At 37.6% G+C, this 19420-nt stretch overlaps 2 protein-coding genes across 2 annotated transcripts; both read left to right on the top strand.

The window, feature by feature from the left end:
• The first annotated feature begins 3679 nt into the window (after nucleotides 1-3679).
• On the top strand, nucleotides 3680-9763 carry kcnj15 (potassium inwardly rectifying channel subfamily J member 15). The gene is made up of 2 exons (XM_082549304.1): nucleotides 3680-3957; nucleotides 7114-9763. Exon 2 carries the CDS (start codon nucleotides 7182-7184, stop codon nucleotides 8202-8204), a length of 1023 nt encoding a protein of 340 aa, XP_082405430.1. The 5' UTR covers nucleotides 3680-3957; nucleotides 7114-7181; the 3' UTR covers nucleotides 8205-9763.
• Nucleotides 9764-14244: 4481 nt separating this feature from the next.
• On the top strand, nucleotides 14245-19379 carry vps26c (VPS26 endosomal protein sorting factor C). The gene is made up of 8 exons (XM_082549957.1): nucleotides 14245-14484; nucleotides 15085-15228; nucleotides 15761-15910; nucleotides 16280-16360; nucleotides 17065-17136; nucleotides 17246-17396; nucleotides 17476-17628; nucleotides 19085-19379. The coding sequence occupies exons 1-8, from the start codon at nucleotides 14428-14430 to the stop codon at nucleotides 19165-19167; spliced, it is 891 nt and encodes a 296-aa protein (XP_082406083.1). The 5' UTR covers nucleotides 14245-14427; the 3' UTR covers nucleotides 19168-19379.
• Nucleotides 19380-19420: the final 41 nt, after the last annotated feature.

Genomic DNA, 19420 nt, shown 5'->3' on the forward strand with positions numbered 1-19420 from the left:
TTTCTGATGAGGCTTCAGTGAACAGTTGATGGATCAGCTAAAGGGCCAGATGCATCTCTCAGGTCCTGTGTGAGGTCTTTGTTGGATTCTTTTTCCTGTTTCAAAAGAACACGACTTTCAGACACTGTTCATTTTAAGCTTGCCACTTCTTTTTTTGGTCCTCCACTTTTCCCATTTCTTCAAATTCTTTAAGGATACAGTGCACACCATGCCGAGATATGGAACATTTTAACGCTTTCCCTCATAAAAATGACACTTGACAACCTCAGTATTATGTCAAAGGGAAGTGCATTAGATCACAATATTAGAATAGTTTCTGGGTTTTTACAATGTTAGCTGCATAGGCAGAGACCACCCTCACTAACTTCTGATACTTCATTTTGTTTTATAAGCAGGTCTGAAATATAACAGAAACCTGACAGAAAGCTCAGAAAGGAGCTTCAAAGATGACTCCTAGCTGACTTTCAAGGGGTAAAGAGTATTAAATTGATGAGAAAGGCTGTCTCCACGGAAGCAAAATATAAAGAAATTAGACTTTTGCACACTACTGATATGATAGATCATGTCAGGAATACCACTAAGACTAACATCTTTAGAAGAGAAGCTTAATTTTCCAGGTAGGTTGTGTTTGGTTTCATGAATAGCAGTACACTTTACGTCCACTAGGTGGAGCTGGATTCTTTGGGACATATTTTCACTTAACTGTAGGTTCCCACACATTAAAAAAAAGCGACTTGGACAATTTATGTGCTTCATCTTACAGAAGAATTTAGGACGTCAAATCCATAATTTTCTTCAATATACGTTTCTTTATACTTTTAACTATGTTTTTTTCCACACAGTTCAAACTTTACAAAAAGAAAACACGATGTGCTTATAAAACAGAGACAGCACACTAGTATAATCAGACCACTCGGCTTCACAAAAATCAGTGCGTAGTTTGTGTCCTTCAACACATTTTATATGTTTGTGAGTTGGTAGTTGTCAGAATGCCTTTTAAATGTTTCAAGTGGTTTAATTTAAATCACTCCCAGACACTCGGACAAAAGTACGAAGACAGGTTTGTTAATTAGTACTTAGAATTTTCTTTTCCCAGTAATCATCACACAACCTCTGAAAATGATCTCATGGCCCTTTAGGGCATCATGCTGTAGTCTGGTGGACACAGAAGTAGCAGTAAAAAAAGTTTCTTAAAGACAGTTTTACATGTGTTTCTGACAATATTTCTGTATTTAAACTTCACAGAAAGAATGCAGGTGCATGCAGATGACAGGTTAAAAACAGTAGTTTTCTTTGTGTGTGGGAATCTCATCTGCATTTGAACACACTTTGATTCTCAGATTTTCTCTTGGATAACAGAGAACCAGGAAGTTAATGGGCGATCTAGCTCACACACATAACCTTCAGGAATGTGCACACTAACAGGGAGGTTAATAATAAAGCCAAAGACGCTGATTCAAGGTCATAAAGACTCAAGGGAACACTCAAATCTGACCACTTCAGTTCAGTTAAATTTTACATTCACTGACACATTAACAGATTTTTACATTTCAAGTGACTCTTAAATTTTTTTGCTACTTTTAACAGTACCTTTTAAACTCATCTCACTGATAACACATCAATTGAAACTAAACACAATTTTACTTTTTCTCTCTTTAACCGACACCTAACAACCTTTCAGGACTTTCTCTGTCCTTCTGCTGTCTCACTTTTTAACTCACACTTCACCTGCTTGAATTTTGATTGGCTATTAGGTCATAACAAAGTCAGTCACCTGAACTTTTCTTTTGATGCAGAGTCAGGCCTGTGAGTATTTTGCTTTTGATTCATGTCATGCCTAAACAGCAGAAGTCTGGTTTCCTTTAGCTCAGTTAACCAGACTAGTGATGTGGTCCCTCAATCCTAAAACTTAAAGAAGCATCCACAGTTTTTCTGATGTCTTCTCCTTTTTCCATATGAGTATGAGAACAGTTGGTCCATCACAGCTGGTCGAATTTAGTGGAAGTGAAGAATATTTCCAAAGCATTTTGATCCATCAAAACAAGACTTGGTACGTGGAGCACATAGACTGTATATAAAAGATAGAAGTGTACGTGGCAGTGCCTTGAAACTGCATTCTTTCTGATGGCCAGCAGGGGGCAACTCCTCTGCTGACAAAAGGGCATCAAGTTGTATCCAAGTCTATAGGTTCCTTTGACTCTCTTACTCTGTGACCTCATTAAACTCAAATGCGATGAGTTTATGATCTTAATCATTAGTTTCAGGTCCTTATTGAGTACAGTATGATGGTTTTTTAGTAAATTATTATGAAAACGTCATAATTTACTACAAAAACGCTCAGCTTGAATGCTTTACTGTGCTTTATCAGTGCGTGACGTGACAGATGCCATCTTTTGTACACAGTCTATGGCATGAAGTCTGGCTCCCATTTATTGAGAAATATAAAATAAATAGATAAATAACTGACCATGAGGATGTGCTACAATGAATAAAATGCCACTATGGCATACTAATTGAAGCTATCGCAGTATGTTTACCTTTAGAAGGATTTAAATTTTTTGAGGGTCAAAAACATTTTTATACAGATTTTTTATAAATTGTATGAAAACGATTTTTGCATCCATATGTTGACATTTCAGATTATGGTTTCAATTTTGAGTCTTTTTTTTTTCAGAACTTTAAGTTGTATATCAGTTGTATTTATGTCAGACATTTGATCAGGAATTGCAGCTAGATGCTGAGACATCCAACATTTACTTTCCATAACCACTGACAGTGTGAGGTGTTCTGCAGTAAACTGGACAAACCAACATAACTGACTCCGAGGCATCAGCATTGCACTTTTTAAAAGTGTGTTTTCTAAAATGTCTTTCATGCTTGATTATAAATTAAAAGTCAGTGCTGTAGTGCAGACATTAGCTCTGCTGCTTTGAATGTACTGTTATTAAAATGTGCAGCAGACACCTGACGATGAGTCACTGAAATGACTTTTATGGAAAACACAAAAAAGCCATTGTATCTGCCAAATCATTAACTAACATTACTGTTGCTGTACTTTTATTATGAGTATTATACTGTAGGAGTAACAAGCTGGAGGTCTTTTACAGTCTATAAAATTCACTTACTATTTGATTCTGTCTCAAATGGCCACCAGTGGAACTGCAGTCTAAGTCTAAAATATATAAGTTTTTATATATTTATATATAAATTTGTGAAGGGAAAAAAGTTAAAACTCATTTTTTAATGTTAGAAAATGTCCACAAGGGGGCACTGATCCATCCCAGGCTGACATGTTTAAAGGTTTACTGACTCAACAGGTGCAAACATTTGTAACAGTTGGATTTGTTTTTGTGTTGCACTACAAAGGATGCGGCATTGGGTTAATAAAGTGACAACAATGTACAACAGTTTTCGCTTTGACGAGAGTATTACTTATTTGACAGCCACTTATTATTAATTGTTTGCAGTATTTTGACATTTCTGCACTGTTTTAACACAAGCTGATTTGGTGTCAAATTTCCTTAGCACTATTTATTTTCAGTTACAGCCTGAGGGCTGGATTTAGACAGACCACCTTTTATTCGTTTTAACTGAAAATGTCCTTCAGAGAAGTTCTGCGAGCAGTAAATCTGGGTATGTGTGTAAAGCAACAACATACATAAAAGCAGCAAAACAAACTTGAATGTTGTCCTTACCTGCGGACAGGTAGAGGAGGCGGACGAGGGGGAAAGGAAAAGCCAGCCCACATTCAGATCACAGTTAACAGCCAAGCTTTGTCTCCCATTTCTGTTCTATCACTGAAAACCACTGTGCCAAAGTTCAGATCTCACAGGTGGGCACAATAGGCGAAAGAAGACACTGAACTACATGTTCTCGGGCAGCTTCATCTTGCAGATTGTGTCAGAGACAAGTGAAAGCAAATATCTGGGACTATTCAACAAGGCAAGACAAAAGGATGTGAGTAAAATACAGATTTATGAAGTAATTAATGATTATTTAAAGTTATGGCAGGTGCTCTCTGGCTTCTGTAATGGTTTACTACCAAGTTAACTTTCAACCTTGTCTAGCAGTACTCTGTAATAGCAGCATATTATTATACATCATGTGGGGTTTTAAAAAATATATGTGTATTCCATTCATTAAATGATTATTTTGTCACATTGTTGGATTGTACTCTACTGTGAATACAAATTATGCTTAACTTTCAAAGAGCATACCAGGGTTTTTACATGCTTTGCCTTATGAGACTAACTGAGTCCATTAATTAATGTAAAACTGTATATTTTTGAGGAACTGGAGTGTTTTTGTTATATTCTCCTGTATTTCACAGCTACTCTTTCATTTTTACACTTGTCATGAGACTGTTTTAAATATCTAACACTTCCTTAATGATTAATTATGTAATTTTCCCATTGAGACTGACCTCTATTCAGACTAGCTTTCAGCTTTAAAGTAGTTAAATTAAAACCAGTCTTCGCAATCTGTTTACCTTTGACTCTTAATACAACATCCATTGATAGATCTACTTCATTTATGACTTGATTAGGTTCGTCTGCTATTGTTACGTGACTTTTTCCACTTCAGTCGGCTATTCTTTTCCCTAATTTATACTTATATAGATAAAAAAAATATCTTTTAGGATAAGGGTTTCAAACAATAGGACCAATCTGGCCCATTTGATGGCATTAAAAGGAGGGAGTAGTCTTTTGACTTTTAACTATATTTTTATAGTTTTACAGCTTTCGCTTCTGATAAAGATCATCCCCATGGCCATCCATATTGCACCAAATAAATTATATAATAGATGAAATAACAGAACACTTCCTTTTTTCTTCTTTCTTGAATTACTACAGTAAAAAAAAAACAGCACTGTGAATTAACAAAAACGTTGTGTTATTATTACATTCTGGACAAAAACTATGATATACTACTGACATTGCACTTCTTTTCCTTACATTAATATACTATCTCAGGGATTAGTTGTGCAGTTAAACATCTTTACACTGATACAGAGTCGCCTGGTCCAGTCAAAGTGGGCTGTATGTGGCTCACAATGAAAAAAGTTATCTTTACATTTTCTTCAGAATGAAAAAAAAAACTAGATGTGATCAATGATCCAAGTCAGTTCTTTGCCTGCAAATTATTTTTTAAGAATAAGCAAATGACTATAATTCTGTGTCTGATTCTTTTTGCCTAGAATTAGGGCTGATAACAGCTTCTTATTTGAATGCTAAATAGATAGTTAGCCTAGCGGAGAAACAGTTACCTATCTCTATCTAAACGTAAAAAAACAAACAAGAAAAAAATATTAAAATCAACACATAAGATTCTTATACAATCTGGAACATGAACTATCTATGCTATATTTACTTAGACTTGGGTAAAAAGCTGTGAGTTTCATATCTATATGCGACACATAGCCATAGCTTAGCTTAGCTGGGATTCAGGAAACTGAAAAAAGCTATCTGGTTACTATTTTACTGTTAAAAAAGTCATTTTGATTATTAAATTAAAAATAAAAAGATAAAAGGTGATGAATTACTTAAAAGTTACATATATCTAATTATCTTATTTCTGAGTAAGTTCAAATTTTAAGTTCATAAATAGAAATTTAAAGATGCGTAACTTGTATCTGAAATTTTTAATGTAATAAGTTTCTAATCCAACTTTTTTGGATAAAAGCTTGAAATAAATGGCTTCACCTTTAGCGGTTAATTATTTACATTTCATATTTGTGTTATTTTACTATAACTCCAAACATAGGCTTGCAGATCAATTTTATTTTATCTGCAGTAAAGTTAGGGTGTTAAGTAGCATGAAATTAAAATTAAAGTACCTCAATTATACTTACAAGTACTTTACCAAATGCACTTACTGGCTGTACCACAACTAGATAGTACTGAATGTGTTCCCTAACTATATCAACAGACCACAGTGAAGGGATAATTTCTTTTGGAGTTTTATGTTAGTTGATACTTAAAATATTAAATGTTTAAATCATAAATGGATATTTGTTCTTTAATCAGTTCCAGTCAAAACCTGGTGACCTGTACAGAAAGAACACTGTGTTATTTTTAGCGAAACTTAGAAGTACCGACAGAGGCCATAAACTCATTAAGAAAGTGTGTGCTAAGGCCATAAAACAACTAGAAGATAGAACCGTTCTATCATAGACTTCAATACAAGCAGACTTTACATTGGCCTCGCTTTTCAGACCTGGAAGCTATGTCAACCTTTTATATACTGTCAGTGATAACACAATTGGTAAAGTATAGCTCATAAAAAAGTATAGACATAAAATCTCAAAAGCTTTACAGTTGCTTTGATAACAACTCTGTACACCTTATTATCAAGTTCTAACACATAAGCGACCATCAGATCGCTATGATACTCCCTCTAAATCTAAATAAAACTGAACTGAAAAATTATTTCAGTTGGGTTTTGCGCCGTTCGAATTTCCTTGTGCACACTGCTGCAGACAATGCATCTCACAAGGCACAACTTTTTACTTTGAAGGAAAACATTCTCTATTTCCAGTTTTACTACTGCTCAACATCTTTTTGCAGACAAGTCGGTGTCTTACGTGCTAATTATGGGTAACTGTGGCAATCTCCTCGCAAACAAAGGAGTATTGAATATCCCTTCAGGATTTTACAGCAACCACTCTCTAGCTTGTCAGAGAACACACTTTTGCCTAGCAACCAGATTGCCAGAGCATCACTGAAAGGTCCAAAGGCTTGCTTGAATGGAGCACTAATGGTGACTACCAGAATACTCTAGCAACCACTTGCTAGCTGGTTAAGGAATACACATTTTTCCCTTGTGAATGGTAGATGTTAGATGGTTGCCAACTGGTCTTTAGGCTTTTGTAACTGAGGAGTAAGACTCACCTGTTAACTCAAAGCTGTTCTAGGTGCCACTTTCATGAGGCAGATTAGGGCAAGAGGTCAAGACAACCTGGCTGCTTTAACAAGCCTTCAGGGTTTTTTTCCACATTACAGAAAATAGTATAAATAAGTAAAAGCCCTTGAATTGGTTGCCATCTCCACTGATTTGACTGGTGCTACAGCTCAAAGTGAGATATTAATTAATATCTTTTATCTCTTTTGCCAGACCTTCAATTGGCAATGCCAAACTAAAACCTCAGACGTGACCTTCAGTTTGAATTGACCCAGAGCATCATGGCTAAAGGGAATAAAGATTTCCAGCGAAGGATTGTGTCCAAGGATGGGCACAACATGGTAAGGATCGATAACGTGGAGGGCATGGTCAAGCTGTACCTGCACGACATTTGGACGACTGTGGTGGACATGAAATGGCGCTACAAACTCACCTTATTTGCCTCCACCTTTGTCATGACTTGGTTCATCTTTGGGGTCATCTTTTACTTCATTGGAATGGGCAATGGTGACTTTGAGCCAGATTTAAATTCTACCCACACTCCATGCCTGATGAACGTGGAAACGCTCACTGGAGCCTTCCTCTTCTCTCTAGAGTCACAGACCACCATTGGTTATGGTTTTCGTTACATCTCTGAAGAATGCCCTCTGGCCATCTTTACTCTGGTGGCTCAGCTTGTCATCACTGGACTGGCTGAGATCTTCGTTACCGGTGCCTTTCTGGCCAAACTAGCTAGACCCAAGAAGCGAGCAGAGACCATCAAGTTCAGCCAGGTGGCGGTGATCTGCAAGCACCAAGGAAAGCTGTGTCTGATGGTGAGGGTGGCCAACATGAGGAAGAGCCTCCTGATCCAGTGCCAGCTAACAGGAAAGCTCCTGCAACCCTACGCGACTGAGGAGGGCGAGAAGACGCAAGTCCATCAGAGCTCTGTTGATTTCAACATGTACTCCGGTGGCGAGTGCCCCTTCCTTATCCTCCCTCTCACCTTCTATCACGTCCTAGACCAGCACAGCCCGCTGGCAGGACTGACGGCAGAAAACCTCGAAACGCGTAGGTTTGAGTTGCTCATCACCCTCAATGCCACCATGGAGTCGACGGCAGCCACGTGTCAGAGACGTACCTCTTACATCCCTGACGAGATCCTGTGGGGTTATGAGTTCAAACCGGTGCTGTATAGCACCCCCAGTGGACGCTTTGTGGCAGACTTCAACTTTTTTGACAAGGTGCAAAAGAGCAGTGATCCAGACATCCACAGCGACAGTTCAGAAAAGCTGAAACTCGAGAGGGAATTCAGGGAGGAATAGAGGATCTTAATTACTGTTAATTGACCTGAGGCTCAGCCACTGTGTTAATGTCCCTTACAGCTATGACCTTTGATTTAAACACGTAAAACGTTTATTTTGAATCATATAAAAGTGATTTTTTATCTACACTTTTAAGAAGACTAGAAACCTGACATGTGTTCACTGTAAAATTCTGTTTATTCGTTTAATCATTATGATGTTTTTTTGTATTAATATTCAAGTTAAATTAATTAAATGTAGGGGAGACCGGGGATAGTTGTAACGTGGGTCAGTTGTAACACTTCCAATTTCTCCAATCAGGGCTAAGTTTCAAATGATGTGACTCATCCTGTGCATGCCCAACTCAGTTCTGCTATCACATGTGAAAAATCAGCACATTTTGTCAAACACAGACAATTTAACATGAAAAAAAGTAATTTGTATGCCAAAAAGTAAGTTTTTCTACTTTATTTCAATTTCTAATAACATCATCTGCTTTGCAGTTAAACTCATCAAACTTAAATTATGTTATTTGTATGTCTATGGGGATATATTCTGCGTAGGTCTTTAGTGCTAATGTTTTAGCCGTTGGCTGTAATGTTAGCTAGTTCGTGGCTATAGGAGTCTGGGTCAGTTGTAACAGCAACAGTCTGGGTTAGTTGTAACAATAATGCAGATGTTGCAACTTACCACACTATTACTTTAACTTATATTAAACAAGTTGGGGCAACGACATCAGCACAGAGAGGTTCACTGGTCGCATTTGTATATGCGGTTAATGCCATTGGCAACACAATTCCTCCACTGTTTGTGTTCCCACACATACATTATGCAGACCACTGTGTCAGAGATGGACCAGTAGGAAGTACTGGTAGTGGAAATAAATCAGGATGGGTGCAAGAAACAGATTTCCTCATCTTTCTGAAGCACTTTGCAAACCACACCAAGGTAAGCCATGATAAAAAGTAATGGAATTGCGATGCTGGTGAACAACTACATTTTTTCAGCTTCATTGTTATGTTCAAAATTGGTGCAAGAGTTGTAGGCTATAATGCCCACTGAGCCAATGAGGCCAAACTCAAGGAAGACCAACCAAAATTAATGAAATATTCAGTTGCAGAAAATTCCATAACTTGTCTTTTTTGGGGGGTTGGAATATGTTCAAAAGCTAGATTTCTGCATTCTGTCACACACACACACACACACACACACACACACACACACACACACACACACACACACACACACACACAGCTACATAAATGGATGTAAATGCATTCATGTGTTGAATAAACAAAGATTACATGTTAATGTTTTGTTAGTACCCTTTTTTCATTGTGTTACATTTTACCCCAGGATATGTTACAACTAACCCAGACTATGGGGTTAATTGTAACATTTCACTCTTCGTGTTTGAGACCATACCATGCAATGGGTAATTGTGCTGCAGAGAAAATAGCTGCACTATTTAATAGCAGAGACATGTAAATACTTTGCATTACATTTTGAATCCACTACCTTAAAAGAGCTTCAATTTACAGACAGAAATGTCAAAAATGTTACAACTATCCCCGGTCTCCCCTACCAGAATGAAGGGCTAACAGCCCTGTATGATTCTTTCATTTGGGTTTTAATAATGGGAGCAGAGATGGGCAGTAACGCGTTACAAGTAACTGTAATCTGATTATTTTTTCAAGTAATGAGTAACGTAAGGGATTACTATTGCAAAAAAGGTAATTAGATTAACATTACGTTCCCGTAAGAACGCTGCGTTACTGCGTTACTAAAACCGTGATTCTTTTGTGAGTGTCTCATGACAATGATGTAAGCAAGTGCCACGTTCCTGGCAACAGCTGTGTGCAGATCAAGAATGAATAATATAATGAGTACGGGAGAGAGTATGAGCATGCAACGTTTAAAGCGTGGAAGTACTGACCTTACTTTGAGTTTGATTCCTTAAAAAGTGACAAAAACATTAGCGTCCGCTGTTCACTGCATGGGAATAAAAATTTTTGCAGCAAAAAACCCCTTAACTTCCCAGCAAGCACCGAGTACGCTACGATGTAATGGGAAATTCACAGAGAAACTCGCGGATTCTTCCACTGACCGCTGCGGCACACCTGCACCAGAGCAAATCTCCGCCTACCCCACTCCTGCTATACAGGTGAAAATAGAGCGACTGGACCACTAGTCTTTGATTTTATTTATTTTCTGCTGTGTTTTACTTGCATCTATTTGAAAGACTGAGTGTAAACACAAAAACCTATTTTATTTTATGTGCAGGATTGTGCAGAAAATAGGTAATTAGTTACTGATTACTTTTTTCAAGTAACTTGAACAACACTGAATGGATCTCTTTATAAATGCTTTTGAAGACCTTTTTAGAATGAATAGAATGTTAAGTTATACACCGATAAAGTAAGAGTTTAGTATTTAAAGACGTGTTTTGGAGAATTATTTTATTATTAAGATTTAGATGAAGTAACTGATACTTCTTTCTGAGCTGTACTTAAATATGAAGCTAGAATAAGCCATTGCTTAGCTTAGTTGAGATGGAAAAAACAGTGCTCAAGTAGTCCTGTCAAAATATTTCTCTAAACATCACTACTAACACTTTACAGCTTGCTTTCTAATCGCTCCCAAAAAGCGAGGTGTAAAGATGTAAAATATCCCAGATTGTTCACTTGTGATTAAAACATTTCCTGCAGAGCCCCCTAAAGATCATGGCAAGAGTTTTCACTTGCAGGACTAGTGATGACACAAACAGCTCATAGTGTTTGTGCATTTCATCTGAACAACAGTAGATCCGAACAAATTTTTTAGTGGAAAACCACAAAGACTCTCATATGATAAGCTTTTTACGTAACCACCAATCGATAATTGCTTGTTTCAAGTTTTATTTTTAAAATTGTTGTTACACATAACAGATGTTTTTAAAATTCAGAAGACATTTACAACTCTGTTTAGAAATTTTGCAAGCATTGAGAAATAGTTCCACAAAACAGTAGTTACTGAATATAGCTCGTGTTCTATGAATGTAGGCCCTCCTAACAGGCTTTCAGCACTGGGCTGATCAGACCTTCCTGTGAGACCAGATACAATGAAAGTGACTGAGCTGGATATTAGTGCCACAATTTAGACTGATCCACTCATTCTAAGCATACCAGGCAAAGATACATAGAATAAAGCAGAGATTTTCAAAGTGTGGTCCTAGTGGCCTGTGAAGGTACTACATGTAGCCGTGCAAGAAATTAAAAAAATAATAAAAAATTAAACCAATATGATACCAAAGAAAAATTTACTTTTATATTCAGGGCAGGGTGACCCCCAGATTTTCTGATTTTAAAATGGCTCAAATAAAGGGATGTAAGTGAGTGTGAATCTGGCTTGTAGTATAAAAATGAGTTGAGTGGTGTATCAATACTAGTCTGTTTACCACAGTAAATGTGCCTGCTTTGGTACAAATCTTTGAATCCTACTGCTGTGCACCATCTCTCTCGCTGACACCTGCTGCAGAATTGTATTTATATCATTATGGTGACACATCAGTTTAAGTTATTATTGGCTCAAAAACATAAATATGGGCTCTACAGTGTATCTGGCACTATAGTGCCACATGTATTTAAACACAGCAGTAGGTGAAGAAGAATTAGTCCTAAATGCTTTATGTAACGTTTCAGTTTCCATAATATCTGCAGGGTTTCGATGTTGTGGCCGTCAATACATAACTGGATTAGACAAACACCACCAAAATAAATTTCAAAGAAAACTTGCTGTGATCTTTAGTCGGCGCTATGATTTCTTCTTTAAATAAGGAGTTCCTCTGCAGCTTGAGTAATATTGCACCTGCCAGAGGATATTTCTACATATGTTTGAATCATCAGAAAAATGTTAAAGCTTATTACACATTTACAGTTGTTAGTGTATTCGTATGACTAATGTTGATTGTGTTATTCTTGGAAAAAAACAAATGTTACCTTTAGTTGTTGTGTTTTAGACATAAATATCGTTATGGTATCATAATAATAAATCAGGGATTGTGATACAGGGGTATGTTATGTAAAAAGTAATAAAAACGAATCCCTTTTGTTAGTGTGTTTCTTTTTAGCTAAAAACAAAGTGTTGTGTTTAAATCATCCACTGCTTTCACCTCCCCCCAGCCGCTGTCCTCCCCCATGGTGGAATAGTGGAAAGTATATTTACTCATTCAGTATACACAACAGTTAATTTGACTAGTTGTTATATACAAGTAGTTATATATAATGAATGGAGAAAATGCTTCTTCTTTTTTTTAACGTCAGGGCATCTGTATAATAGTAAATGAATGTGGGAGTTCTCTATAAAAAAATACTTGCAAGCAAATTTGCATAGCGACAACTTCTTCACTGTAAAGAAAGTAGCACTGTAACTGAAAGATGAAGGGCTAAAGCCTTTCAAAGGACGAATGAGGCTCAGCCTGCACACAGTTGTCTTTAGCTGTCAGCCTTGTGTTGTGGCAACACTGTGGAGCAGCCACTGAAGTTGAGATGGCTGGTGGCGTTTGTGTCTGGTCCAAACAATATGGTCCAAAGTAACTAATATTTACTGTAACAGACAAAGCAGTAACATGTCAGCAGAATTTTTCTTTCAGCTTGAAAAGCATTAAAGCTGCACTCAAGATGTCAAATAATGTGAGAACCACCGGTGAGATATTCTGGAGGTAACTCACAACCCCTGATGCAACATCCCTTCACATGAAATAAATGTTGAAGCCTGTGTTTGCAATGCACACACAGGCTCAATGTGAGCTGATTTGAAATGAAAGTTGAAAATATAATGAGCCACACACTAAAACACAAAAGCCCCTGTTAAAGGATTTTATTTGCTGTGACATCTTGTGTGATGTTTTCTGCCTATAATCTGAGATATTACAAGTATCCAGTTCCAGCTCCAGTAAGCAAAGAGGGACTTTATTTTCATTTTTATTAAAATTAAGGGTTTATTCACTTTTATTTTCTTAAAGAAAAGCAGTTTTTTGTCATGAGGTCTAGTTCCTGCCTTTTCTTCTTTTTCTTAACCTTTTTGCTTTTAGTTTTCCCAGGACTCACTTGAGAGATTATATCTTTCAGCTTGCAGTGCTCCACAGGATAAGCCGGAGGAAGTGACTGGGTAGAGGAAAGTCTGTGCTTCTCTGCTTAGGCTGCTGCCCTTGCAACCTGGCCCCAGATAAGCGCAAGAAGATGGATGTTTGTGGTATAAAAGGGGATTTATATAAAACAAATAAAACGTGTAACCTCATTCAGAATTACATAACTTTGAGATTTGAGAGATATTAAATTTTCAATAACGGACTTTAATTGTTTGGTTTGTACAGAATATTGACAATATCCGCACAATAACACCTGTTACAAGTGCATCAAATCAAAAAACAAGGGACAACCTCATATATCTCATTCTGAACAATTAAAATCTAAACGTAAAGATAAGATTTTTATGTATTTGTTTTGTGTAAAGTAGCCCAATGTAGCCATCTAGTGGTAAAATCTAAAAGTGACTTTAAAATTTCCAAAATAAGAAGCAACAAAAAGGTAAACACTGTTAAACACCAATTTACATTAAAAAAAATACATAAATAAATGCACAAATTTAGCATATCTAGTTCAGTTGCTGCTGGATTAAAGAAAATGTGTCCAGGTCTACAAATATTCAACATATATGTTGGTGATTGGCTAACACACAAAACCATGAAAGTAATTTATCTCAATATTAGTCTGAAGTGATGTCACTTTAAGACATCCCGATATGCTCCAGTACCAGTTGGTGGGTCACCTCCACTGTACTGTTCTACGCAAGCTGCAAAAACAGACCTGAGCACACAAAACCAAAATCTTTTTTTCTCTCCAGGCACCAGCAAAGCTATGAAGACAGTGTTTTTGTTTCATGGAGAGTGCTCCATAGAGTTTAACGTTGTTTTCAAGTTTGTTTGTTTTTTACCCTTTTGTAAATTATTTCTCTCCCTTTAGATTGTTTCGGTTTTTACTTTGAATCATTTGGACCGGAAATCCCCATCGTCTTTCGTGTTGTCGCTTTATTGTGAAGGATCGGACCGACCGGATACGGTGTTGTTGTTAGTCCAAAACGGAACATGAACTCGGCTAACAGATGTGAAAATTAGCGCTTTTAGTGTGTGTTTTGATTAGTAAGGTGGAGGCCGGAGAGGAGGTAGCATTTTTTTAACTGACTGTGTGCCGTGTAATGATCAGAAATGAGCGTCACGTTGGATATAAGGCTGAAAAGAGCAAACAAAGTTTATCTAGAAGGGGTAAGTTGCCACAGCTAGCTAGCACCAGCAGCTTCTGCAACCTCGTCAGCTAACGTTAATAATACAGTATTTTTCTTTATTTATGAATAATGTAGCTATGTAACTGCTACTAAACCAATGTACTGTAACAACCCGAGCTAGTTATTTAGCTACCAGTCGCCGGCGTCACACGATCGGGCACCTGACTGTCGGTGTGACGGCGAAATGTGTCTGTTGTGAGGTTCGCCACAGAAATCCTCACAGATTGATCAGATATATACACATAACATCGTAGTTTGTGATGGAAAATATAAGTGAAACCTCAAGCAGAGACTAATGCATCTACATTTTTAGAAGCCAAAAGTAACTGGACATTTGACTGCCAAGCAGTTCCAGCAATGATGGAGATAGTTATGGTATGGGTATGATCATGTGACTGCTGATAGAAGCAGGAAGATGAACTGTGAAGTGTTTATGGTTGTGTTCTCCATCAGATTCGGCAAAATGTTGCTAAAATGATCTTAGTTTGACCAATTGTTTTTGAGCCTTTGATAATGTGGGACTGTGTATATTAAAAAAAAACTGATAGACTGTAGCTCATCCGTGTTGCTTGGTGTGCAGGAAACAGTGGCTGGTGTCATCCTGCTGGTTTGTAAGGAGGCACTGCAGCATCATGGCATCTCTCTGAGCATGGAGGGAGTCGTGAATCTGCAGCTGAGTTCCAAGAGTGTCGGTGTCTTTGAGGCTTTCTACAACTCTGTCAAGGTGAACGTCTAAGATATTGTTTTAAAATCACTTTGAGTGGAGATAAAGACTAGTAAAAGGGTCATTTCCTTTACCATTTGACAAAGAAGTTTCACCAGCATAAATATGAGACAGAAGTATTTTAAAAAAAAACAAGAAAAAAGTAAATAAAATCATCATAAATTAATCATCCAGAAGTTTTATTTACCTGAGCTGAACTTTCAAACAAAACAAGACTATTATAAGCATCAGTCATGCCTTTTGTTTTGAAATATTGTATTAAGTAAACGTTTAATTAATTCAAAATATAATTAACAGACTCTTAATAAGCGACATAAACTGTTTAACCCATTGTTTTACTGTTTGAGTCCTTACTTTTCATCAAATAGTGTTTATCTGTCATTGATTTTGTGTTATATTTTACCTACAGGATACAAGTTTCACTTTATACGTTTATAATCATTGAACTCCTGGTTTAAAATGTTTGACTGCTAGGTCAGACTAACTGCTAGTCAATTGTTCCTAATAATAATCACATTGAAACATGTTGCAGCCCATCCAGCTGATCAGCAGTAACATTGAAGTGGCCAAGGCTGGAAAAATCCCTGGAGGAAAGACTGAGATTCCCTTTGAGTTCCCTCTGCACACCAAAGGCAACAAAGTGCTGTACGAGACCTACCACGGAGTCTTTGTCAACATTCAAGTGAGTGTGAAGAACATGGTGTATGTCAGGGTTTTCTGTTGCTTTCAGGGCAGCAGTGCAGTTTGTTTGGTCCAGACAAAAGAAAGAAGAACATGCGTTTTTGTAGCTCTGGACCTTCGAAACAGACATTTAACTCAGTGACTGGACACTTGGAGGGAAAATATCATGCATCGTCGTCAGCTTTACAAAGATTCACATGGGTAAAAAAAGTTTTGTCCCTTTAATGAACCTCACCAGATTCAGTTCAAAGAATGGACAGACTCCTACATATCTTTAAGACATCACGCTGCCATGCTTCTTTTAAGTAAACCTTGTAAAGAGTATAATGTCGTGGCATCCTGGCTTTAAACCTTTCTGTTCACTCCTCAGTACACCCTCCGCTGTGACATGAAGCGCTCCCTGCTGGCCAAAGATTTGAGCAGGAGCTGCGAATTCATCGTGCACTGCCAGGTGAGTGAAACACACCTGGTTATTGTTATCTGATCTGCTGTGTGTGAATAAGCTTACAGCAAACCTTTTCCATTTTACCCTGTTTCCATCACTGATAGGTAATAAAACATATCAGGTCAAATATGGTAAATAAATTATTTAATAACACTTTTATGGATCAGAATTACCTTTGAATATTTAATCATAAATATTTGATTGTCATTTCTAACTTTTTTAAATCATAATAAACTTTCATTGGCTCACCTGCAGCGCTCTCTCAGTGCACCAGGGGGCAGTAGTCCGTGCTTTGGGAATCACTGTATTAACGGGACTTTTTTTAGGACTATACTGAGTCATTTAAAAGCAGCTGGATGATGATATTTTGTTTCTATAAAATTGACATATTGGTAGCCACAAAAGAAACGACATTTATACCAACAATTAGTTTCTCTCATTTTTGTGCCACTCACTTGTTGTTACAGACTTATTTACATTAAAAAAAAAAAGCTAATTTAACCTTTTTAATGCTCACCAATGCTCTGTAGCTCCTGTAAAATCTGTGCTCAGGTTGTCTTTTGTTTTGTTTTGTTTGTTTGTTTTAAGGAAGAAAGTATCTGCATCTAAAAAAAGACTTCTCTGTTTCCTCACCTCCTGATTTTGTTGAAAAGTTATCTTTTCTTCAGCTTTGTTAAACTGTGTCACATCATTTTCTGTTTGACTTCCAGCCTCAGAAATCTAAAGTCATCCCCACACCGGTGAACTTCACCATCACTCCGGACACTCTGCAGAGCCGCGAGGTCAGAAGACGTGTTAAATCTCTTCATTTTTATTTTATTTTTATTTTTTTGCTTGATTTCTTAAAGTTTAAAGCTCTTCTCAATGGATGAACTTGCTTTGTGTTTTCAGAAAAATTCACTTCCCAAGTTTCTCATCCGAGGACATTTAGATGCCACCAACTGCGTGATCAGCCTGCCGCTTACTGGAGAGGTGGTGGTGGAAAACTCGGACGTCCCCATAAAGAGTATTGAACTGCAGCTGGTACGGGTGGAGACCTGCGGTAAGTGCACGCTGTGAGGCAATCAGTCTAACTTTCATTGGGCAAGGCCCAAGGTTTTATGAGCATCTGCTGTGTTCAGGCTGCGCTGAGGGTTACGCCAGAGACGCCACAGAGATCCAGAACATCCAGATAGCTGAAGGTGACGTCTGCCACAGCCTCGCCATCCCCATCTATATGATCTTCCCCAGACTGTTCACCTGCCCCACGCTGGAGACAACAAACTTCAAAGTCGGTCAGTAAAATCCATTCCTGTGATTCTCACACAAACAATTTACTCCAAGGCTCATTTTAGTTTTTTATTTACTAGACTTACTGGTTAACAAGCCTGTGGCTCTTATTTTGAAAGTTCAGCAGACTAATTTTATTATAGTTTAGCATTTTTAACCACAAGTTCTTACTTTGAACGTTTAAATCTTTTCAGATCTAGAGAGTGTTTGCTCATGTTATTTACAATGATGACATTAAAACAATATAAAACACTCATCACAAAGAGACACACTATATTGCCAAAGTTATTCATTTGTCTGCCTTCACATTAATATGAACTTGAGTGATGTCCCATTCTTCATTTAGGGGGTTTAATATGATGATCATTAAGAGGTCCTTTCACTTGAACTAAAGGGGCCGAACTCCTGAAAAACAGCCCTGCATAATAATCCCCCCTCCACCGAACTTTACACTTGGCACAGTGCAGTGATACCGTTTTCATGGCAACTGCCAAATTCAGTCTGATCCATCAGATTGCCAGATAGAGAAGTGCTATTCATTTCTCCAGAGAGCTGGTCTCCACCTCTTTACACCGCTGCAAATCGCTCCACTTTGTTATAAACCCACTAACAGTTGAACCTCACTATGGGGTGTTTTATGTTCTTGTTTTTGCTGTTTTATTGTATACACTGATAACCAGTTTCCACAGCTTTCTGATTTTGTATACTATCTTTTTCTGCCACTGGAAAAACATTTTTCCCCCATCTAGAAGTCTCTTGATAAAACAGAATTTCAGGGCATTTTGACTTCTGCTTCCATGTTCAGACAGGATCACGACCATGTCAGTCTCCATCTGCAGCAGGTGGAGCTAAACAAGGACTATGGCCTGCATTCTAAAATCATAGTTAATCTGCAGGATGAGATTTATTGGACTGGACTGGCATTTGTACAGTGCTTTAGACTACAAGTCACACTTTATTCATGTCCACAACCAATTTGGAATCACCAGTTAACCCAGGTAGCACTGAGGGATGCAAACTCCAGACTGAAAGGCTCTAGCTGGGTTTCAAACAGTAAACCACCTTTCTGTGTGGTGACAGTGCTACCCACTGTTCTACTGTGGCATCAGTGTTCAGGTAGTTGGCATATAAAATGCTTACATTAAAGAAAATTAGAACAGGAGGCTTCTTTTTCAGTGAACATGGGGGTGAACATTATACAGAGGCCTCTGTCATTAATTGTTTCTGCCCCTCAAATGATGATCAGGTAGGTGAGACATTAGTGTTATTGTTGGCTGTTCTGCAGGATGCAGTTGTAAACAAATATCAGATCTAAAGGAAAAAGTCCTCACTGCTGCCAGGAGTTAGGACATTATGTGCTACTGTGGAGAACTCAATGAAACCCCAACTTAAATTTGACATGCTCTTGATAAAACAAAAACTTCTCTGTGCAGTGCGATCATGAGTGTTTCTTTCCTTCAGAGTTTGAAGTCAACGTTGTCGTCGTGCTCCATGATGATCACCTGATCACAGAGAGCTTTCCTCTGAAGCTGTGCAGACTCTGAACTTATCATTTCTGAGAGAAGCTCAGAGACCTTCACACTTCTCATCCTGCAACAAACTCGTCTGCCTGAACAGATTCTTCAACATGCAACTGAAGCTGGAGAAATTATTCAAACCTTCAGAGACCTCCCTAATAATACATCATGTTAATGTGACCAAACTCTTTTCTTTTTAAAGTTTTATTTCAGTTTAATAAATTTCTCTTTTGAAACTATTTCATATTTCCAAGTTGTTTTTTTTTTAAGGATGTGCAGC

This window comes from Aulonocara stuartgranti (assembly GCF_965226115.1).
Source record: "Aulonocara stuartgranti genome assembly, chromosome: 10".
Lineage (NCBI taxonomy): Eukaryota > Metazoa > Chordata > Actinopteri > Cichliformes > Cichlidae > Aulonocara > Aulonocara stuartgranti.